Source organism: Erinaceus europaeus, chromosome X (genome assembly GCF_950295315.1).
Source record: "Erinaceus europaeus chromosome X, mEriEur2.1, whole genome shotgun sequence".
Taxonomy (NCBI): Eukaryota; Metazoa; Chordata; class Mammalia; order Eulipotyphla; family Erinaceidae; genus Erinaceus; species Erinaceus europaeus.
The window spans coordinates 1,812,930-1,835,169 of NC_080185.1; the positions used below are offsets into that span (position 1 = coordinate 1,812,930).

The 22,240-nt window shown below is 60.8% G+C and overlaps 2 protein-coding genes across 13 annotated transcripts; one reads left to right on the top strand and one right to left on the bottom strand.

Moving 5' to 3' along the window:
- The first annotated feature begins 1,527 nt into the window (after nt 1-1,527).
- On the top strand, nt 1,528-17,984 carry ARHGAP4 (Rho GTPase activating protein 4). The gene is made up of 22 exons (XM_007534863.3): nt 1,528-1,687; nt 6,373-6,577; nt 6,656-6,818; nt 6,892-6,954; nt 7,075-7,257; nt 7,693-7,821; nt 7,904-8,125; nt 13,053-13,154; nt 13,265-13,456; nt 13,557-13,641; nt 13,840-13,867; nt 14,003-14,105; nt 14,723-14,783; nt 14,892-14,969; nt 15,061-15,195; nt 15,294-15,399; nt 15,474-15,707; nt 15,799-15,875; nt 15,956-16,139; nt 16,228-16,314; nt 16,472-16,571; nt 17,543-17,984. The coding sequence occupies exons 1-22, from the start codon at nt 1,621-1,623 to the stop codon at nt 17,771-17,773; spliced, it is 2,835 nt and encodes a 944-aa protein (XP_007534925.1). The 5' UTR covers nt 1,528-1,620; the 3' UTR covers nt 17,774-17,984.
- A 475-nt stretch (nt 17,985-18,459) lies between these two features.
- Nucleotides 18,460-20,650, bottom strand: AVPR2 (arginine vasopressin receptor 2). 12 transcript variants are annotated; one of them, XM_060182580.1, is made up of 5 exons: nt 20,529-20,650; nt 20,273-20,300; nt 20,084-20,156; nt 19,845-19,897; nt 18,460-19,653 (listed from the first exon to the last, which is right to left on the bottom strand). In XM_060182580.1, the coding sequence occupies exons 4-5, from the start codon at nt 19,861-19,863 to the stop codon at nt 18,476-18,478; spliced, it is 1,197 nt and encodes a 398-aa protein (XP_060038563.1). In that variant the 5' UTR covers nt 19,864-19,897; nt 20,084-20,156; nt 20,273-20,300; nt 20,529-20,650; the 3' UTR covers nt 18,460-18,475. The 12 variants fall into 12 exon arrangements, with proteins under 12 accessions (XP_060038563.1, XP_060038570.1, XP_060038561.1 ...); XM_060182587.1 differs by having other exon boundaries at nt 20,067-20,156; nt 20,529-20,553; XM_060182578.1 differs by having other exon boundaries at nt 20,067-20,300; nt 20,529-20,642.
- Nucleotides 20,651-22,240: the final 1,590 nt, after the last annotated feature.

A 22,240-nucleotide genomic window follows, 5' to 3' on the forward strand; every position in this document is an offset into this window, starting at 1 on the left:
CGCCAAGCCCCAGCAATAACCCTGGTGACAGACAACAACTCAGACACACACCCCACACACTCAAACCAGGCGAGCATTTGAAAATAGGGACCGGCCCAGGCCCACAACCTCTCCCAGCACTCTACTATGTGGATATGGAACTGAAGGGGCGGTCAGGGTGTTGGTAAGAGGGTGTGGGGTTCACTGGTGAGGGGTCACAGGCCCCTGACGGGCGCAGGTGGTGGTACACTTGTGCATACTTCTGGAGAGAAAAGAGACTCCCTGGCCCCCGTGGAGGACGTGAGCAGTGTGTGACTGCCGAGCTGCTGAAGTCCAGCTCCCACCCTCCGAGACCCAGGCGCCAGGGACACGTGGCATCTGAGAGAAGTACTGGTACTGGGGCCAGGCAGAGAGCCAAGGTAGCGCTGTCACTTCTGAACAAGGGTTTTGCTCAGGTCAGTGATAACACAGTGGTTTATGAAACAGACTTAAATGTCCGAGGCCCCAGAGGACCCAGGTTCAATCTCTGGCACCCCCCCCCCCATATGCCAGAGCCGAGCAGTGCTTGGAGGGGAGAATGCTCAGAGTTGAAAGCAGGAAGTACCTGCCAGCCTCTGATGCCCTCCGGCCACATGTGCCTATGTTTGCAAGAGCCTGCCGTGGCTACCCCCCCCACGGGCACAGGGACCCCTGGCACGAGCCTTTCTTTCCTTCTGCCCCCACTTGCACCTTGAGAACCTCACTAAGATGAAGAGCTTTGCCCATCTTGTCACCTGCCCTGTCTCTCTGAGTTCCTGGAGAAAAGCTGTTTCTCTTTGGCTGTCAGTTGGTAGCGGGGGTGGGGGAGTCTCCAGTAGCTCTGGGTAAGGGGGGCCCCCAAGACTGGGGCAGAGACTCAGGAAGGCCTTATCTGCAGGGCAGGATGGGGCAGGTGCAGGCTGCAAGAGGAGGGGGCAGAAGCATCTCTTCCGGCAGCAGGAAGTGGTAACCACCTATGGGGAAACGAGGGAGGCTTGTCGCTCCCCAAAGGGTTGAGCAGAAGGGGAACCTTGGCTGAACACACCCCTCACCACCGCCACCCTGAGAGCAAGGGCTGACCTCCCTTCCCACCCCTTGCATGGACTCCCGTGCCTGCCCCCACTCTGCCAGGAAAGGCTGGTGCCCCGTGCTGTCCTGGGAGTCGGGTTGGGGCACCAGGCTGGCGGGTAGAGCACGCTGGGGTCTGGAGCTTCTCTGCTCACTGGTCCTGGCGTTGAGGGCTAGCGGCTTCGCTGGCAGGGTGTGCTCTGTGAACCCCAGCCTTGGGTGGAGGTGGCGGCTAGGGCAAGGGTGCCAGCTTGCTGGGCACCTCAGGACTCACATTGGCTCTGGCTGCTTGGTCCGGCTTGGAGCAGGAGGCGGCTCAAGTGTGGTGCCCTGCGCCCAGCACAAGGGGGCGGTCAGGCTCAGGCTGCTGGGACCCCCCCCCCCCCAGCCCCTCGCCAGCAATACCAGGCCTGGGCTGCCCCGCCCCAGGGCCCGGAGCTGCAGTGGGGGCGGGGCGGGGCGGGGCGAAGCGGGGTGCTGCTGGCGGCACCCCCGGTCCCAGCGCCGTGGCCGCGTGGGAGCAGTGGGGCTCGACGGCGCGGCTGCCCGGTCGCCATGGCCACGCACGGGAAGCTGCGCCGGGAGCGGGGGCCACAGGCAGAGTATGAGGCGCAAGTCAAAGGTGAGAGGGCGCCGGGAGGCCCCTGATGTCGCGGGGGCAAAGTTCCAACGCTGGCCGGCCGGGTCCCACCGCCTCCCCACTGGCCTCTGGGGGCGGGCGCCCAGACCCCTGCCGCCTCTGCCCCCTCTGTACTCCTCCCCGACTCTCTTCCTCTGGAGCCCCTTCCCACCTCGCTTCTTCTGCGCCTTACCCAGAGGAGTGATGGGGATGGGACAGGCCCCCCCCCCCCCCAACGAAGTGGCACTTGAGCCAGAGTGGGCTGGAACTCCTGAACGGGGTGGGGATTGGGCAGGGGTCAGAGCCTAGCTTGGTGGATTTTTCCATAGAGACAGAGTGAAACTGAGGGGGAGGTGGAGACAAAGGGAGAGAGACAGAGAGATACCTGCAACCCTGCTTCGCCACTCGTGAAGCTTCCCTCCTGCAGATGGGGACTGGGGGCTTGAACCCGGGTCCTTGCACATTGTGAAGTGTGTGCTGTACTGGGTGCACCACAGTCTGGCCTGTAGGTTGGTGGGTTGGTGACGGCTTTGTCCTGAGACCACCAGAGACCCTGCAGCCCAGCCCCTGCCTCGCCCCCTTCCCCGAGGTGGCTATGAGGTGAGGGCCGGTGCCTCCACTGCTGCGCGGTCTGCGTCAGAGTGTGGTGGCTGCCAGGGCTGCCAGGGCTGCCAGGGGGAGGCTGCACCTCACACCAGCGCTCAGCCTGACAGTTTCCAGTTCTTTCCCGTGGGACCCCACCAATCTGTCATCCTGTTTCACTGGTGGTGGACCCCCAGTGCAGGGAGGGGCAGTGACAATGTGTGAGAGCAACACAGGGCCACAGCCCCTGGGGGACGACGATGAGGCGCAGGTCTCCCTGTGGTCGGTCGGCCTCTGCTATCCATTCCCAGCCAGCTGGGCCATCGCCCCTACCCTACCCCCGTCTGGGAGGCAGCCCAGGACCTGGGCTGGTCATCTCGGCCATTTCTCAGTTGACAAGAGTGGCCACCATTCTGCTTCCCCAAATGCCCTGGGTGCGGGCTTTACAAACTGCCCTGTCAGCACGGCACAGGCAGCGGCTGGGGTCCGGGTGAGGCTGTTTTCCAGAGCTGCCCCCCCCCCGCCCCCACCTGCTCTGGGTCTCTGGCAGTTGGAGCCCCTGTCCCCTCCTTCCCCTCCCCCAGAGTGATTTACTTCCTGGTGCGCTAGCTAGCGGAGTGGGGTCACGGCCATGTTGGCAGCCGCATTCATTCTGAAAGGTCAGCAGAGTCGTGGTTAGGAGCCACCTTCTCTGCCCTGCTCGTCAGCAGAAGTGAGACCGCCAGCCTGGCTCGCAGGAAGTGTTGGGGGCCCCACTCTTTGCTGCAGGCCTGCACGGGGCTCCTCTGGACTTTTTATCTACATTGTAGTCTGTCTTGGGCCCTGGGGCATGGCGAGGCAGCTTTCCCTCTCGGCTGTCGGTGGTGCCCAGAGATGTGTGCTCACCGGCCATTGATCGCCGGGCTCGGCGTGTGGAGGATGCCTGCGAGCGGGGCCCTGGCGTGTGTGTGGGAGCTGAGGTCTGAGGGCTGTTCTCACACAGCCAGGAGTCGGTTGCTCCCACTTGGCTCCGAAGAACCAGAAGATGAGGCTGGATGATGGCCACTTGGTGGCCTCTGGCTGTCCCCACCACCCCCTGGGAAGCCACCCCGGGGACAGAAGCCCAGGGAATATTGGTTCTGAGCTGTTCACAGGGCAGTGACATTGGTGACCCCCAGGCCAGCTCCCTGGGCTGAGCCCCCCTCCCATATTTTACCTGGGTGGCCCTGTAGGTGCCAAGCAGCTGGGCACTGTTCCTCTCGGCTCCTCCTGAAGACCCTGCGTGGCACTGAGGCCGAGCCCCCCTGCTCCAGAGGGCCACAGGCCTGAGCACCACCCCCAGGCTTACAGACTTGCTGGCACAGCTCGGTCTAGACACTCGGACCCAAGACTGTTCCCATGCCTGAACACTCTACCCCAGGTGTCCGCTTGCGCCCTCCATTTCCCTTCTTAATAATAGTTTTACTTGTTGATTTGTGTGTGGGGGGTGGGGGGCGGAGGAAAAACACATGCAGCCCTGCTTCACCGCTCATGAAGCTTCCTCCTTGGTGGAACCAGGGGCTTGATCCTGGATCCTTGTGCACTCAACCAGGTGTGCCACCCCACCCCCCTTCATCCAGTCTACAGTGTCCCGGGTTCCTGACGTCTGCTCTGTCTTCCACCCCCATCTGGCACTGCAGTGCCCCCCCCCATCTGCCCTGTGTTCCCTGACACTCATTCTTGGTATTTATTACTTGTTTATAGTTGCCATGCCATTGTTGGGGCTTGAGCACTTTGGGCTGATTTAGAGGGAGGGAGAGAGAGAGAGGATAGTGCTGAAGCTATCTACAGGGCCATCATCTCTGGTAGGCGCCCTCCTAGGTGACTTATCTTGTTATTTCACTTTTATAAGATCTACTTCTGGAGCTAAGTGGTGGCGCATGTAGCTGAGTGCACATAATAGCACACCAGGACCCAGCTTGAACCTGCAGGGGGCGTTTCATGTGCAGTGGAACAGGGCTGCAGCTTTCTCTTCCCCATTTCCTTCTTTCTTTCTTTTTTAAATATTTTATTTTTATTTATGAGAAAGATAGGAGGAGAGAGAAAGAAGCAGACATCACTCTCGCACATGTGCTGCCGGGGATCGAACTTGGGACCTCATGCTTGAGAGTCCAAAGTTTTATCACTGCGCCACCTCCCGGACCACGATCTCCTTTCTTTCTTTCCTTCTCTCTCTCTCTCTCTCTCTCTCTTTCTCTCTCTCTTTCTTTTCCTCCAGGGTTATCACTGGGGCTCAGTACTGGCACTACAAGTCCACTGCTCTTCTAGTCATTTTTTAAAATTATTTTTTAGGTAGGACAGAAAGAAATTGAGAGGGGAGGGGGAGACAGACACCTGCAGAACTGCTTCACCGCTTGTGAAGCGACCCCCCTGGAGGTGGGGAGCCAGGGGCTCGAACCAGGATCCCGGTTGCAGCGGTCCTTGTGCTTTTTGCTACATGTGCTTCACCCAGTGCACCACCGCCCAGCCCCACTGTTTCTATTTCTATCCAAAACAATTTTTTAAAAAAGCTCTATTTGTTTACGTATGAGAGAGAGAGAGAGAGAGAGAGAGAGAGAGAAGTGAGAACCAGAGCACCACTTTCACAGATGGGAACAAACTCAGGACCTCATGCCTTACAGCCCGGTGCAGTTCTCACCACCGTGTCACCTTCCAGGCGGCTGCTATTCTAGGTTTGGGGGAGGCTTGGAACAGCACTCCGCCATCCATGGAGTCGCACTTGTTGAGCCCCGGCTGCTGTCCAGCACTTTCTGCACAAGTAAGAAAGGCAGGCAGGCAGGCAGGCAGGCAGGGCTTCTGCTGCTGGACCGCCTCTGGCCTCACACTCTGGCATGTGGCCCCTGGCCCCGGCCCGGCTCCAGCAGGACAGGCCTGGACCACCTTGTCTCCAGGCCAGGGATGTGCGTGACATTCAGTGGGCAGGTGACCAATGTCTGCTGAATGAAGAAATGGGTTTCTCTTTTCAAAATATTTACGGGCCGGATGGTAGTGAACTCGGGTGAGCACACACGTCACTATGTGCAGGAACCTGGGTTCCAGCCCCCGCTCTCCACCTGCAGAAGGGTCGCTTCACAGGCGGCAGAGTGGGTCTGCAGGTGTCTCTCTTTCTCTCTCCCTCTCTAGCTCCCTTCCTTCTCAATTGCTCTCTGTCCTATCAAATATAAAGTAGAAAGCAAATGGAGAAGAAATGGCTCTGCTGGCAGAGGTGAATTTGCAGTGCTAGCACCAAGCCCCAGTGGTAAGTCTGGTGGCAAAAGCAAACAAACAAACATGCATCACTTTCTACTGGCGGGGCGTGGGGGGGTGGGGGGGATAGTCAGAGTACTTCTCAGCTCTGGAGTATTAGTGCTGCGGATGGAACTTAAAGCCTTGAGTGTGCACGTCCTGTGCTCTAGTGCTGAGCTATCTCCTGACTTGAGAAACCAGTCTTGGTCCTGCCCGGGCCCCCAGGCAGACGGCAGGAGAAGGGCACTGCTCGCCAGGGACTGGGCTGCCTGGCGCTTAGCAGTGGCATGTTGAGGGTTGCTTAAACTTGTCACCCAGACTCTGCTTGAGGTCTGTGTGGGGAAAGGTGTTGCCAAACCGGGCCAGAGATAAGATGTCAAAAACCCGTGGGGGTGGGGGCTTGGGTGTGGCTCTTGGCCGGGAGGGGAAGATGGGGTGCCCAGGGGAGGGTGACAGGGAATGAAGACTGGGCGTTGGGCAGAGGCTTGCTGAGTAGACAGTCCTGCGGGCTGCTGAGACCCAGAGGGGAATGCCAGAGAAATATGTAGGAGGCTGTTCAAGAACTGGGTGTGATAGGAGGGCGAGGAAGGGCCCCTTGGCTGGGGGTGGACGGGGCGCTGTCGGTGTCTTCCACCGGTGCTGCTGCTCCAGCCCTCCGTTCCGCTGCCATAGGGCCCCTGGCGGTGCCCTGCCTGCTCCTCTTCCCCCAGGCTGCTGCTTCTCCCTGGCTTGGGCCTCCAGGAGTCTGCACTGAGTGCAGCCTGCTTCCTGGGGCAGCCCCCTCCTCCCTTCCCCCCCTCGGGTGGAGCCATGGGTCTGGTCCACCCGACCCGAGCCACAGCCCTCCTGCCCCCCATCCCCAGAGATGCGCTGGCAGCTGAGCGAGCAGCTGCGGTGCCTGGAGCTGCAGGGTGAGCTGCGGCGGGAGCTGCTGCAGGAGCTGGCCGAGTTCATGCGGCGCCGGGCCGAAGTGGAGCTCGAGTACTCTCGTGGCCTAGAGCGCCTGGCAGAGCGCTTTTCGGGCCGCAGCGCCCGCCTGGGGGGCAGCCGGGAGCACCAGAACTTCAGGTAGGCGCGGGGGCTGCTGCGGGCTACCCGGCCCCGGCCCACGCCTCCCTCCTCTGAGTGCCTAGGCCTGCCCCCCAGGAAGGAGCCAGCCCTGCTCTCTCCCCTGCACTGCTGGGCCGTGTTGCTGCAACAGACGCGCCAGCAGAGCCGGGAGAGCGCGGTACTCAGTGATGTGTTGGCCGGGTCCCTGGCCCAGCGCCTGAGCCACATCGCCGAGGACGTGGGCCGCATCGTCAAAAAGGTGAGGCCCCAGGCCCAGGGGGCAGGTGGGTTCGGGCATCTGGGCCCGAGCTGAGCCTCACCACCCTCCGCAGAGCAAGGACCTGGAGCAGAAGCTTCAGGAGGAGCTCCTGGAGGTGGTGTCTGAGCTGCAGACGGTGAGGCCAGGATGGGCCACCCATCATGGCTCTGGGAGGAGGGGTGGGCAGCCCTGTGCTCCTGCGGGGGGGCTTGCCATGGCCTTCAGCAACACTGCCTAGCCTCGGGCCTCCCTGCAGGCCAAGAAGACATACCAAGCGTACCACACAGAGAGCGTGAATGCTGAGGCCAAGCTGCGGGAGGCTGAGCGGCAAGAGGAGAAGCGGGCAGGCCGCACCGCCACTGCCGCCCCTGCCACCACCCCTGAGGCAGGGCCCCTGCGTAAGAGCTCCGTCAAGAAGGGAGGGCGGCTGGTGGAGAAGGTGAGGCGCCTGGCCTTTGGCTCTGCTGAGCTGGGAAGACCCAGGGTCAGTGTGGGAGAGCAGTCACTGGGACTGCCCAGCTCCGAGGAGGACAACTTGACTGTCCCCTCTCCCCCCTCTCCTGTCCCCATCTCCATGAGGCCGCGAGGCCTCACACAGCAAGGAGACAGGGAGACACGGGGGAGGGCCAGGCATGTGACTACTGTGCGGGGGAGAAGGGTGCTCTCGTGGCCCCTGGGGAGATGGGAGGTGCAGGCTGGCAGGAGCAGTGGCAAGTCCCGGGCGGCTCGGGTGGAACGGGGTTGGTGAGAGGGCTAGGGGGCATCTTTGTTGCTGATGATGTGGTGAGGGGCAGGGGGCAGTGGAGGTGTGGCTTCCATGGGTGGAGAAGGGACCTGGCCCGTGGGGGACCCTGGCTTGTACGGTTTGGAGCAGCGTCAGGCCAAGTTCACGGAGCACCGGCTCAAGTGCACGAAGGCGCGCAATGAGTACCTGCTTAGCCTGGCCAGCGCCAATGCGGCTGTCAGCAACTACTACTTGCATGACGTCTTGGACCTCATGGACGTGAGTGCTGGCGGACCCCAGGCAGGCGGGTGGGGGCCCAGCGCTCAGGGATCCGACTAACCCTGCCCTCGCTTCCTCCCAGTGCTGCGATACCGGCTTCCACTTGGCCCTGGGGCAGGTGCTGCGGAGCTATGCGGCCGCTGAGAGCCGCAGCCAGGCATCACAGGTGCAGGCCCTGGGCAGCCTGGAGGAGGCAGTGGAGGCCCTTGATCCGCCTGGGGACAAGGCCAAGGTGCTGGAAGTGCATGCGGTGGCCTTCTGCCCCCCACTGCGCTTTGACTACCACCCCCATGATGGTGATGAGGTGAGGTTGCCCGCCTGACTGCCGCTGGTCCCCAGGGGTGGAGGGGAAGCCAGCGCCTGCCGCTTGCTGAGGAGTTCAGGCTCTGTGCGCCGCTCAGTGCTCAGACGCTCGTTGGTGGCAAAGGAGCCTCACTTGGAGTTTCCCCCGCTTGAGGAAGAAAGCCTCTGCAGCTCAGCCGAGCAGCTGGCCCTTGGCTGGTTATGGTCATGTCAGCAGGATCATTCCAGGGCTGATGGCACCAGTGGGTGAGCGCGCGGCCGACCCCAGCAGCGGAGGGCTTTCCTGGTGCACACTGGGGACGGATCTTGTGAGCAGAGACCATGAGGAGGCCTCTTTCCACTTGGCTCCGTGCTAGTCTGTCCTCTGCTGAGTTGGCCTAGTGGGTGTCACATGTGCATAACTTGGGGTTATGTGGCCTGTGTTTTGACTGAAGCTGTAGCTGTAAATGTCAAATGTTCCCCAAGGGCTTAGAATGCTACACGGCCTTTCTGTGGCTCGCCCTGAGAGCCGTGACTCCTCTAGGCGGTCTCAGGTGCATCCTTTAATGTTGCAAATAACAGAGCAGGCTGCCGGATGCTTCTCAACTTCCAGTCAGCTCTGCCAACTTTCTCCAGTGCACACTTAAAGGCTCAGTTCCCACTGTCTCCCTTGAGTAGTCTTAACTCCCTCTTGTCGAAGCTGAGGGATCTCTGGGCCTGCAGACCTGCCTGAAGCTCTCCTTCTCTGCATACATAATACCCCATTTTCTCTCTTGTGGGCACCCTAGGATGGACCCCTGTCTCCCTCTCTCTGGGGGGCAACCCTTTTTTTTGTGGATAGATGTCTTCTCCAGGAGTTTCCTGCTCTGGTATGTGTGGAGGTGCTGTGCTTGGACCTTGACAGGTAGTTTTGCTGGGTGTAAAATTCATGGTGGAGGGAGTCGGGCAGTAGCGCAGCGGGTCAAGCGCAGGTGGCGCAAAGCGCGAGGACCGGCGTAAGGATCCCGGTTCGAGCCCCGGCTCCCCACCTGCAGGGGAGTCGCTTCACAGGCTCTGTCTTTCTCTCCCTCTCTGTCTTCCCCTCCTCTCTCCATTTCTCTCTGTCCTAGCCAACAACGACGACAACAATAGTAACTACAACAATAAAACAACAAGGGCAACAATAGGGAATAAATAAATATTTAAAAAAAAAAAGAAAGAATGTACCAGACTGATGTCTAGTTCTTTCTCTCTCTCCTCCTATCCCTCTTCTAAATAAATAAATAAATATTTAAAAAAAATTCATGGTGGAAGATATCTGCTAGAGTGTTAACAGCATCACCCGTTGCTTCAGCTCTTAGCAACGTGGGGGAGAAGTCCCACGCCACTATAATGTGGGGACCTTTGTAGGTGAGCTGTGTTTTTTCTCCCTAAAGCTCTTATGCACCTTCTCCCCCTGCTTGTAAATTCTGAAGTTGCTTTTCCTTGGGGTGCCTTTTCCCCTTCACAGCACTGGGTGACCAGGGGCCCCTGCCAGTCTGGAAAGTTCTGAGGCCTGCAGCTCATCTTATTCCTTTGCTGGCCGCCATTTATTTTCTTTCAATTTCAAGAATCCTTGTAGTAAAATCTTTGACCTCATGTGTTGATTCTCTAATCTTTTTCCTTATTCGTCGTCTCTGTAATTTTTATTTCTGCTTCCTTAGAGATTTTCTTTAACTATATCTTCAAGCCTTGTGGCACTGGAAAACTAGTCTCATGACCCAGAAGGTGGCTCAGTTATAGAGAGCATTCCTGATAAGCACACGACCTTGGGTTCCATTCCTGGCACTGCACTTGAGCATCATGGACAACAACAAAAACCAAACAGGGCTAGGTTGGCAGGTCAGCAGTGAGGGCCAGGGTTTGTTTCCCAGCATTGAAAATAGAAAAAGTTTGCTTTCAGGGGGCTAGAGAAAGTTTTCCTGGTAGAGCACACATATTATCATGTGTGAGGACCCTATTTTGAAGCTCTGTCCACCATGTAGGATCACTGTATGGGAAAGCTTCATGAGTGGTGGCATCTTTCTGTCACCCGTTATCAAGAAAATAAATTAAAACAAAGAGAGGCCATTGGGAACAGTGGAGTCTTGCAGGTATGGAACCCCAGCAGTAACCTTAATGGAAAAAAAGTTACTTTGAGGTCAGATATATATTGAATGTATAATATCTCAGCCTACTAGAGAGTAGGACTTGCATGCCTGAGGCCCCAGAGGTCCCAGGTTCAATCACTGCTGCTACCACCTTATGGTTTCTCTGGTAAAAACAAATATATATATATATATTGCCTCCAGGTTTATTGCTGGGGTTTGGTGCCTGCACTACGAATCCACTGCTCCTGGAGGCCATTTTTTCCCCTTTTGTTGACCTCGTTGTTTTAAAAACTAATCTTTTGAAAACAAAAATTGCGCTTTTATGTTTTCAAGAAAATCTTTATTAACAAAAGAAAAAGGGAACCAGACATCACTCTGGGCCTATGTGGTACCAGGAATTGAGTTCAGGACCTCACACAAGTTCTGCCTTCTACCCACTAAACCACCCCCAGGCAATTTCCATGTTTTGAATTTTTATTTTTAAATGGTTTTAGAAAGACTTATTTATTATAAGAGAGAGGGAGAGAGCAGACTAGAACATTGCTCACTCTGGCTTATGGTGGTGCCGGCAATTGAACCTGAGACCTTTGGGGCCTCCTACACACAAGTTCTAGCACTGGACCTTTCTAGGCTGCATTTAAGAAGTTTATTCTTGTTGTCATTGGCCAGACCACTTATGAGGGTGTCAAGGATCAAATGTGGGATCTCTGGCGTCTCAGGCAGGAGAGGCTATTGTGCTATCCATGGTGTATCTCCCTGGACCTTTGCACATATAAATAAATAAATAAATAAATAAATATATATATATGTATGTATGTATATATAAATATATATATTTCTTTATTGGGGAATTAATGTTTTACATTTGACAGTAAATACAATAGTTTGTACATGCATAACATTTCCCAGTTTTCCACATAACAATACAACCCCCACTAGGTCCTCTGTCATCCTTTTTGGACCTGTACTCTCTCCCCCCCGCCACCCATGCCAGAGTCTTTTACTTTGGTGCAATACGCCAGCATATTTATATGTTTAATATTTATTTTATTTTAGTGCAAGAGAGCGAGAAGGAGACCCTGACAAGAGGCCTGCTCAGCTTTGGCTTAAGGTGGTGCTGGGAATTAAAACTGATACCTTGGAGCCTTAGGCAGGGAAGTCTGCAGAACCATTATGCTTTCTCCCCAGACCTGTTTGTTCTTATGAGAGAGAGAGAGAGAGAGAGAGGAGAGCCAGACACAGTCTTAAAACTCCAATTTAGAATAATCCTTTGTTCTTGTTTCTAGAATCCCCTGAGATACTCATTTTTGTACTCCTGGCGTTCCTGTCTGCCTCCCCCCCCCCCCATCCCCCTGCCTTCAGGGTTATTGCTGGGGCTCAGTGCCTGGTGCCTGCGCTGAGAATCCACTTCTCCTGGAGGCCATCTTTTCCCATTGTTGTTGCTGCTGTTGTTGGATAGGACAGAGAGAAATGGAGAGAGGAGGGGAAGGCAGAGGGGGGAGAGAAAGAGAGACGCCTGCAAACCTGCTTCACCGCCTGTGAGGCGACCCCCCACCCCACAGGTGGGGAGCCAGGGGCTCAAACCGAGATCCTTGTGCTTTTGCACTATGTGTGCTTAACCCACTCTACCAACCCCCCGCCCCCCTTTTAAGATGCTTCTCAGGCCTCAGCTCATTGCTGTGGGGAAGCAGAGGTGTCTCAGGAAGAAGATTCTAGAAGGACTTATAGGCCTTGGCTCAGCAGGCTGGGATCTGGGAGGCACACTTGGGAAGCGGGACTAAGTGATGGAGTTGCTGATCCCTCGTTGGGGGGAAGGGCACAGCAGTCACTCACAGGGACCCAGGTGTGGAGAGATTCGGCTCTTTCTGTGCCTTGGCCCAAGCTTGTGTTTCTGTCTGTGCTTAGTGATCATGAGGTGGTCTTGCTTCTGTCCCCACCTGCCATGGGCACAAGAGTGGCCTTGTCTGATGGTGATGCTCTGTGACACACCTTCTGTTTCTGAGGACCACGCTGGGCCCTGCTGAGCATGCAGGCCAGCCCCAGATGGTGGCGGCTGTGCACTTCCTCTGTGGCAGGGAGGCTGGGGCTGGGGCTTGTCCATGCTTGTACCGTCCACAGAATGGCCCCCGCAGTTACGTGCTGGGGGTGGGGGTGGGGGCGTGGCCAGGGAGCACCCACAGGGCCTTCAAAGCCATCCCTGCCAGCTGGTCCCTGCACTGGGCTCCTGTCCTGGGAAGCCTCCTGTATCCTCGCTCTCTACCTCCACCCCACCCCACCCCCCGCCCCTGTGGGGGTGTCTGTTGTGAATGCCTGGCTCCTCCCACACAGCACCGTGTCCTGGGCCCCAGGCCGTGGCTGTGTCGCGGCATCCTCTCTCCTCTGTCCCTGAAGCTTTGCCCTCCTTGTGGGCTACTTTCTCTGTCCTTGTGCACAGAGCTGGGTGTCTGTTCCTCTCTGGAGAGGCCTGACCCAGCCCTTCCTGGCCCGAGTCCGTGAAGTTTCATCCCCGCTCTGCTCTTCGCCCACTGAGAATTCCAGACCACTTCCAAGACTGTGCGGCCTCCCCCTCTCCTTGCTGCTGCCAGTGGCTCTGTCTGTCTGACTCTCCGGGCCTTTCAAGGTGGTGCCATCATGCTCTGTGGCCTTTGGTCTCCAGCCCCTTGCACTCGGCAGCGCTGTGGCCACTTGCGGGGCTTTGCCCGCTTCGCAAGACCCGGGCAGTCTCGCCCTTCATGTCTGCACACCAGCTACAGATCACGCTGTTCCTGCCTTTGGGCTCATGGCTGTGCCCCCGCTCTGTCCCCATGCCCAGTCCTCATGCCCTGTCACTGCCCTCCACAGGTGGCTGACATCCGGGTGGAGCTGGAGCTTCGGGACGAGATTCTGCCCCGAGCCCGGAACATCCAGAGCCGCCTGGACAGACAGACCATCGAGACTGAGGAGGTCTGCTGTACACAGGGCTGGCGACGGACAGGGACACGGAGACATGGGGCTGGGAGCCTCCTCTCAGTTCTCCTCTCCTGACTCCACCTTCCTACCCTGGCGTGTCCCAGGTGAACAAGACGCTGCAGGCCACGCTGCAGGCCCTGCTGGAGGTGGTGGCCTCCGACGACGGAGACACGCTGGACGCCTTCCAGGCCTGCCCCTCAACTGAGTCCCTCAAGTCTACCAGTTCGGACCCCGGTGTCCGGCAGGCTGGCCGACGTCGGGGCCAGCAGCAAGAAACCGAGACCTTCTACCTGACGGTGTGTCGGGCAGGGCCGGGGCTGGGCCAGGGCCAGGGCCAGGGGCCGGGGGTGTATGGGCCTGCGGGGACTGACCCTCAGGCTCTCACCTGGACTCCAGAAATTGCAGGAGTACCTGAATGGGCGGAGCGTCCTGGCGAAGCTGCAGGCCAAGCACGAGAAGCTGCAGGAGGCCATTCAGCGAGGTGGGCCCCGCCTCTGCCCTTAACTGCCCTGCCCCTGCTCTGACCCTGCCACCTGTGCTCCCCTGTCTGGAGCCCATTCCCCAGCCCACATGCCGTTTGCCCCAAGAGACACCGGTGGGCACCACAAGTCCCCCGGAAGGGGACCTGGCCCAGGGCCGCCAAGCTTGTCAGTATTGTCACGCAGCCTTTCTCCCCCAGGTGACAAGGAGGCGACCGGAGTGGCTCGGTGAGTTCACGCTTGGAGGTTGGGTCTCCTGGGGTAGGTGCAGAAGAGGAGCTCCAAGGCCTTCTGGGGCTGGGCCAGGCTTTGGCCATTCCTTCTCCAGGCCGCTCCCCTCAGAGTTAGCCCCTGTCGCCACAGGGCCCAGTACATACAAAGGAAGTTCCCCAAGAGCTGCCTCCCCCGCCCCAGCTCCCAGTACAACCAGAAGCTCTTTGGAGGAGGCATGGAGAAGTTTATCCAGGTACCTGCTTTGCCTTGCGCCCCGCCGTGCTGGGCCAGCCCTGTCCCCCATTGCTGGTGGGGACTGTCCTTTTGGGGTGGGGTACTAGGGGTAACAGAGTGAGTTAGAGCTAGAGCGAGGCTACCAGACTTGCAGGTGACATGGAGAGTGGGACAAGCAGAAGGCCTGCTGTCCTTAGCTGCGTGGCCTTGGAGGTAAGCGTTCCAGAGTGACCGGCCCGGCCCACTACACTGTATCTTTGTGGCACCAGGGACTGAACCCAGGGCCTCACAGCTACCACTGAACCACCGACCAGCCTTCCCTGGCTGGGTTTCTCATTTTTTATTGTAGACGGGGAGAGAAAGAGAGAGGGGAGGGAGAGACATGCAGCACTGCCCTCTGGTGCCATCCATGATGCTCCCCTGTGGATCCTGGACTTGAACCTGTGGCCTCAAGCATGGTGGGCCTGAGCTTGCCTGGGTGAGCCACATCCTGGCTCGAGGCTGCATGTTCACATGCCCTAGCATGGAGAGACAGCCGCAGGCTGTGTGTCCATCAGGGCAGCGCACAGCGCGCAGCGTACAGCTGGGGGTGAGAGAGCCGGGTGGCCCCGGGAGTAAAGGCCTGTCTGTCCCCAGAGTTCGGGCCAGCCGGTGCCCCTGGTGGTGGAGAGCTGCGTGCGTTTCATCAACCTACACGGTAAGCAGGAGCCCTTCAGCCAGGATGTCCCTGTCCTGCCACCCCTCCCCCACCCCGGGGGCCAGCGGTGGGGACTTGGTGCCAGCACCCTCGCTTGGTCCTCCTTAGGTCTGCAGCACGAGGGCATCTTCCGGGTGTCAGGCGCTCAGCCCCGGGTCACGGAGATCCGAGAAGCTTTTGAGAGAGGTGCTGGATGGGCGGGCCGGGCGGGGCAGGCGGGGCAGGGTGGGTGGGATGGGGGCTGAGTGGGATCAAGCCTCCTGCCCCACGCCCCCAGGGGAGGACCCGCTGGTAGAGGGCTGCTCCACTCACGACCTGGACTCCGTGGCTGGGGTGCTGAAGCTCTACTTCCGGAGCCTGGAGGCCCCACTCTTTCCCCCAGAGCTGTTCGGGGAGCTACTGGCGGCTGTGGGTGAGCCGGGGCGGGGCGGGGCTGGGCGGGGCGGTGAAGGGTGTCCAGACATGGTGGGGTGGCAGTCACTCACTCTGGCGTGGTGACTTTGGCCGCAGAGGTGGAGGAGACCAGTGAGCGCGTGGAGCAGGTGAGCCGCCTGCTGGCCCGGCTGCCCGGCCCGGTGCTGGTGGTCCTGCGCTATCTCTTCACCTTCCTCAGCCAGTGAGTGCCCCAGGGCTGGGCGTGTGGGTGGGCCGGGCCGATTCCTGCGGTGACCTCCCTCCCTCGCCCCCCAGTCTGGCCCAGTACAGTGATGAGAACATGATGGACCCCTACAACCTGGCTGTGTGCTTCGGGCCCACGCTGCTGCCGGTGCCTGCCGGCCAGGACCCAGTAGCTGTGCAGGGCCGAGTGAATCAGCTCGTGCAGACCCTAATCCTGCAGCCTGCACGAGTCTTCCCGGCCCTCAGCCAGCTGCCAGGGCCCGTGTACGAGAAATGCATGGCACCACCGGCTGCCAGCTGCCTGGGGTATGCGTGGTGCTGCCCAGGAGCGGGGGCGGGGAGGGGAGCGGCAGGGGGACCCTCGCATCGCTCACCTGCCAACCTGCTTCCCCCTCAGAGATGCCCAGCTGGAGGGCCTGATGGGGGACAACGAGCCACTGGAGGCAGAAGCTGGGAGCACCACCCGGGAGGATGGTGAGGGGGCAGGTGGGAGGCTTGCGGCCCATCCCGCTCTGAGGCCCCTGTGCCCCACCTGCACCTCTTCTTCGTCACAGATCCAGAGGGTGTCATGGAGGCTGTGGCCTGCTTTGCCTACACAGGCCGCACTGCCCAGGAGCTGTCATTCCAGCGTGGGGACGTGCTGCGGCTACATGCACGCGCCTCTGGGGACTGGTGGCGGGGCGAGCTGGGGGGCGCAAGAGGCCTCATCCCGCACAAGTACATCATGTTGCCCACTGGGTCAGTCCCGCTCTTGCCCCATGGCTTTCTGGTCTGCCACAGACACAGGGGGTCTGCTCTAAACAGGCCGGCCTGTTCCTACCCCCAGGGCGGAGAGGCAGGCTTCCAGGCAGCGGTCCACAGGCGAGTCGCTGGGCAGTCCGGAGGGCCTTCTGGCCGTGGAGCTCACCCATCGGTAAGCTCGGGGAGACCCCTGCCAGCACCCCTCAGCCTGGCTGGGATGGCAAGGAGGTCCGTCTGTGTAGACCCACGGGTGGCTCCCCGTTCCACCCGCCTGGGATGGGAGACCCCTGTTGGTCCCCTGGGCCCACACTCCTCACCATGCCCTACAGGCCAGAGCTGTACACTCCCCCTGAGGCTGGGGGACCCTCTGGGCACAGGCGGCACTGCTTGGTCCCAACCTCCCCGGAGCGCCTCGTGGAGATGGACAGGGTGAGAACCGGCTCTGTGGGGCGGCAAGGGGCGGGCCGCCCAGGGCCTCGCTCCCTGACGGAGCGCCCGATTCCAGTCTTCCTTTCCTGGACCCTGATAAGCTGGCCACACATGGGGGTGGCTGGCAAGGGTGTGGCGAGAAGGGCACCGGGTTCCTGTGGGTCCTGAGTGGGGAAAGGCGGCTGAGAGCTGGCTGCAAGCTCAAGGGGCTTCTGTGTACATCCTGACTGGCATCCTGAGCCAGGCTAGGGGACAGGTGGTGACATGGTGGGGGCTCGGCGGGCCAGGGAAGAGGAGAGGGACAGATGGAAGAGACCACGGGGGGGAGAGCGGGGACTGGGCCCCACAGGGGGTGCAGCCTGGGGAAACGGATGCGAGGGCCCAGCCTAGCCCCCCCAATGGGCTGGGAGAGAACATGATAGGATGCCACACCCAGTGTGGCCCCGAGGCGGGGACGGAGCTGGGGGTGGAGGTGAGCAAGGGGACCGCGGGTGATCTGGGGGCAGGGGCTGAGAGGGCTGAGTTGGGGGGTAGGGGTGAGCTGGGGGACACAGGGTGAACTTGGGGGTGGGGAGGTGAGCTAGGGGGCGGGGGTGAGTTTAGGGCCAGGGACTGAGTTGAGGGCGGCAGGGGCTGGGGGGGTCAGGGTTTGGGGGGGCAGTTGCTGAGTGGGGGGCAGGGGCTGTGGGGGAGCAGGGGCTGAGGGCAGCAAGGGCTGAATTAGTCATGGTTTGAGGGGACAGGGCCTGATATGTTCCAGGGCCTGAAATAGGGGACAGGGGGTGAGATGAGGGTCTGGCAGGGTTTTGGTAGACACTGACCTGAGCGTCCCCAGATCTTTGGGTCTCAGTATGTTCTCCACCAGGGAGATAGTGGTCATGAACAGAAGAGGGGGCCTTAGATTTTGCTGGGGGCCCCAAGGCTGCTATCCCTAGAGTAGTGGGGTCCCCACACCCCTGCTTCCCTCACAGGCCGTGGCACAGACCATGGACTCAGTCTTCAAGGAGCTTCTGGGGAAGACTGCCAGCCGCCAGGGTCTCAGTCCCACGCCGGCCAGCTCCCCCAGCCCCAGTCCCCGAAGCCCGAAGCCTCTGGGACGGTTGGGCAAGAACAAAGGCTTCTTTCGCAGCCCTGGCTCTCCGGCCTCGCCCTCCTCAGAGTTCCATCCTCCGGGCCTGGACTCGAGTCTCAAGCCCCACTGAGGTGTGTACCCCAGTGCAGGGCCCCACCCTGGGTGCACCCTGCTTCTCCCTGGAACCTGCTCTCCACTCACTCCGCTGGGTGGAGCCTGCCCTGGGTGCCTGTTCCCTGTGCTGAGGAGGACAGCTGTAGCACTAGGCTTGTCTGCGTCGGCCCAGGCACTAGTGTGGTGGCTGAGCAGCCTGGCGGCCTTATAAAGACCTGTGCACTCACCACCTGACTGGAGTCGTCTGTCTAGTTGTGAGTGTCGAGGGGCCGGGCGAGTGGGTACAAGGTCCACCCCTGGCAACCCCACTGCGGGAGGCCAGGTGCTTAGCAATGGCATAGATTGGGTGGCCAAGCTGTGGCAGGGGTCCTTGGACCAGAGTTGTCCGTGCCAGGGCTGTGGGGTTTGAAAGTGGCGTGCCTGTGTCTGGGGTGTGGTAGGACCCCACACGTCGTGCTGCTCCATGGAGGCTCGTGTGGGACAGTGAGCTGCGGCTTTTATTGCAGAGAGAGTGATCGGGAAGGGAGCAGAGAAGGGGGGACCCCTTGCCCACTCCCTCTCCTTCCTCCTTGGCTGTAGCCCCATCTCAGTGGGCACCACCGGCCAGGGCGGAGGCCCATGCCACCCTGACGCTGCCGTTCCCCTGCGCTGGGTGCCAGGGAGCTGGGGACCCCTGCTCAGGCACACCTGGCACAGCCACAGCACTTCAGGAGGCTGTTCAGGAGGAAGTGTCCTTGACCAGAAAGGAGCTGCCTGTGGCACAGGACTCGTCCGGGGGCCCTGGGCTGGGCGTGGCGCTCCTCCGGGCACAGCAAAGCAGGCGGCGCAGCTCCGACGACACGCTGCTGCTGAAGAAGGCGTAGATCCAGGGGTTGGTGCAGCTGTTGAGGCTGGCCAGCAGCATGAGTAGCACGAAGGGGGGCCCTGCAGGGGCAGGAGTCGGGCTGGGCGGGGGCGTGCCAGCCACAAGGGGACAGGGGCGAGGGCAGCCACACCCACCTTCCAGGGGCGCGTCGGGGTCCCACGCTGCCCACAGCTGCACGAGGAAGAAGGGCGCCCAGCACAGCACATACACGATGACGATCACCAGCGTCATCCTCACGGTCTTGGCCATGGCTGCGGATACCCGGGCCCCCTCCCCAGGGCCACCTGCCCGGGCCCTGCCCCGCCTTGTCACCACCCTCTCAGCTGGCCCCGGCCCCGGCCCTGGCCCGAGGCTGGCGTGAATCTCTCGGAAGATGAGCACCTGGCAGGCGGCGATGCCCAGGGCCGGTGCCACGAACACCATCAGGGCGATCCAGGTGACGTAGGCACGGAGGCCCCAGGGCTCGGCGAAGCGGGCCCAGCAGTCAAAGACCCCACTGCCATCCCCCACGTCGCGTTGGGCGAAGATGAAGAGCTGGGGCAGACTGAGGAGGAGCGAGGAGGCCCAGGCCACCAGCACTGGCCGGTTCCAGTGCCCCCCACCTCCATGGCGGTAGGCCAGCATGGGCCGGCAGATGGCACGGTGGCGGTCCAGCGTCATGGCCAAAATCATGTAGGAGGAGGCGTACATGCCCACCATCTGCAGGTACTTGACGGCCCGGCACAGGGCATCGGGGCCCAGGAAGCGGTCGGTAGCGTCCCAGGCCAGCTGCGGCAGCACTTGGAACAGAGCCACGGCCAGGTCAGCAAGGCACAAGTGGCCAATGAAGACGTGCATGGGAGCCCAGCGGCCCCTGCGTCCCCGCCTGGCCAGGGCCCCAAGCACCAGCCCGTTGCTCAGCGCCACGGCCACGAAGACTGTGGAGAGCAGGGCCACCTCTGCCTGCGCCAGCAGCGGATCCCGGGCGTCCAGCGGCGCCTTCCCGCTGCTGTTGTGGGCCGGGCTCGGACGAGAGAGGGGCCTGGGCACAGCTGGGCAGGGTGGGAAGAGGGCAGGGTCAGGGGGTGTGTCCAGTGGACCCTTCTCCCTGGATAGCTGCAGCCAGCGGCTTGGGTCTCCCTGTCTTCCTACGGGCCAGCAGAGGGGCACCCCAGCCATGCAGCCCCACCCATCACATGCCTGGCTTCCCCACTGGGCAAAAGGGGGGTGTGGGGAGCCTTACCAGAGGTGGTGGATGCCATGAGTGTGGTGGGACCGGGCAGCTGTCCTGAACACCTGGGCTAGATGGTAGGGGCGCTCAGCTGCCCACTGCCCTCACAGGGCCCTTCGAGAGGGTCTGGGCGCCAGGGCACCTGTGCTGCGTGTGTTTGCACCAGCAGTGGGGCACCAGGGCGCCTCTAGGCTGAAGAAGGTGGGAGGCAACCTTGCTGACACACTCACAGACCTCGCACAGCTCCTCACCTCCCAGGGCTGGCCAGGGGAGGCAGCGAAGGGCGGTTGGAGAGAAGGCACAGCGGCGGCGTCCACGACCCACCTGCAGTCAAGGGCCCGGTACATGTACCCGCCCCGGGCAGAATGCAGCCAAGACAGGCGCACACTGCGGGGCTGGGGGGCTGGGGACCGGGCGGGGGGCCTCAGGGAGGCCCTTACCTGACCGCAGTTCCGGACTCCCGGGCAGCTGGATGGCGGCAGCGAGAAGGTGGCCAGGAGTTCAGATCTGCTCTCCATCGCCCGCCCCGCCCCACCCAGAGTGACCTGGCCAGGAGGCCGTTCCTCCCCCGCCCCCTGCCTGGGGCACCGGGAAGTCGGCTCTGAGCCTTGGCCTCCCAGGACTCCTTCCCCAGCTCCAGAGGGACCCCGCCCAATTTCCCCAGCTGTACTGCCATGACCTGCCCCCCAGGCCCACCTAGCTGAAACGCTGCTCTGCTCAATTCTGCTGCCGGTTGTGTGGGGAGAAACTGAGGCACAGCTGGGTGAGACTGGCCTGGAGCCACTCAGAGCTCTGGCTTCCCCTCTGGCCACAGAAAGGATGAGCACTCAGGAGCCCACACAGAAGCAGGGCGCCTCCCTCCTCAATTAGGGGAGGAGGGGCAGGAAGGGAGGGTGTGCAGGGGATCAGCCTGGGCCCTGGGACCCCGCTTCCTCCCTCTGGCCTGTGGGAACCACGGATACCCCACCCTCTTCCTCCTGGCTACCTGCAGCACCTGCCCTCTAAGGGGGCTTCCCAGCCCTGCACTCAGGGGCATTTCCCCACACCCGCACACACAGCCCCATGTGCAGAGCTTCAGGGCCACTGCCTCCGCCATCCCGCCTTCCTCTAAAGGCCTGTCCCCATTGCAGGCACTCTCAGCTGAGGCCGGCGTGGCAGCCAGGCCAGCCTCGGCAGAGAACAGCCCTTTTTCCTGTTTGTCCGTCTTCTCTGATGGCTGGATACCAGAGCAGCCTCGAAATGAGCAGGCCGGGAGTGCCAAGGCCAAGACCTTCCTTCCTGGCCAGAGCTGCACAGCACCCCCGCCCACCCCCTGGTCTGTCTCCCCCACCCAGTGCGTGCAGAGCGCCAGCACCGCCCTCCCTGACACCCTGCCTTGGCCTCGCCCTCGGCCCACCTTCTCCCTAGAACCACCGTGGTAGCTGAAGGAGAGAGGGCAAAGCCTCCTCCACCTGCCCCCTCCTGGCTGGGTGCCCAGTGCTGGGCCTCGACCTCTCTGTGGAAGGCTGAGCAGTGGTGGGGCTTGCAGGTGAGGGGTCCAGGGACTGCCCCCCCCCGCCACGGTAGACTTGGGAGGGATACCCCTGGCTGTCCTTGCAAAGTGGGAAGTCTTGGGGTTCACAGGGCTGGACCCTGCAGGGAGCAGGTGCAGGCTGGACCCCGTGTTTCCCCTTGCTTCCTGGTTCTCTCGGATTCTTGGGGAAGGAATCTCTTCCTCAGTGGTTTTCTCTGGGTTCCAAGAAGGAGGGAGGAAGGGCCCCACTGGGGACCCTGGGGGAAGTGAAAGCCAGAGAAAGGGCAGCCTCAGGCGGGGGGGGGGGGTCAGTGCGTTAAGTGGCGTGCAGGGTGGGGGTGGGGCAGGGCAGTGTGCACTGGGGTGCACCCCTTCTGGGCTGTGGCGCTGGGCATAGAAGGCTAACGAGCCATGGAGAACCGTGTGCCCCATCTGGCAGGGCTCCTGGTTTGGGGGGGCAGCCTGGCTGGAGGCCTCTCCTCTGTGGCCAGAGTCCCTCAGGCCCCCACAGCTGTCCTTCTCTGTCAGCACCCCCAGCCCCCGTACCTCCACTTCACTCCCCCTTGTGGCTGCCCCCTGGGCAGCTTCAGGTTCTGACTGCACAGGCTTCAGTGAGGCCGCCAGCACTACGGCATTGCTTCACTCCACACCTCTCCCTCCACAAAGCAGCAGCAGCTGCAATTAGCTCAACGGGGAGAGTGCAGGACTGTGTGTCCGCGGCTCCTGATTCCATCCCAGGCACCACATGTGCTAGAGTGCTGCCCTGGCTTCTCTGGCGTGAAAGTCTCTCTCATGTGAAAGAAATAATTTTCTTAATAAAAAAAATCTTTATTTACTTATTGGCTAGAGACAGCCATAAATTGAGAGGGAAGGGGGTGATAGGGAGAGACACAGA

What these genes read in the sequence shown, in the direction of transcription:
- ARHGAP4 (XM_007534863.3), top strand. Translation starts at nt 1,621, where the DNA reads ATGGCCACGCACGGGAAGCTGCGCCGGGAGCGGGGGCCACAGGCAGAG. An exon ending in ACCCCCATGATGGTGATGAG is followed by an intron (nt 8,126 to 13,052) that starts GTGAGGTTGCCC and finishes TGCCCTCCACAG; the next exon opens with GTGGCTGACATCCGGGTGGA. An exon ending in GCGTTTCATCAACCTACACG is followed by an intron (nt 14,784 to 14,891) that starts GTAAGCAGGAGC and finishes GGTCCTCCTTAG; the next exon opens with GTCTGCAGCACGAGGGCATC.
- AVPR2 (XM_060182576.1), bottom strand. Translation starts at nt 20,350, where the DNA reads ATGGAGAGCAGATCTGAACTCCTGGCCACCTTCTCGCTGCCGCCATCC. An exon ending in GAGGTGAGGAGCTGTGCGAG is followed by an intron (nt 19,898 to 20,066) that starts GTCTGTGAGTGT and finishes CATCTAGCCCAG; the next exon opens with GTGTTCAGGACAGCTGCCCG. An exon ending in CATGGCATCCACCACCTCTG is followed by an intron (nt 19,654 to 19,844) that starts GTAAGGCTCCCC and finishes CACCCTGCCCAG; the next exon opens with CTGTGCCCAGGCCCCTCTCT.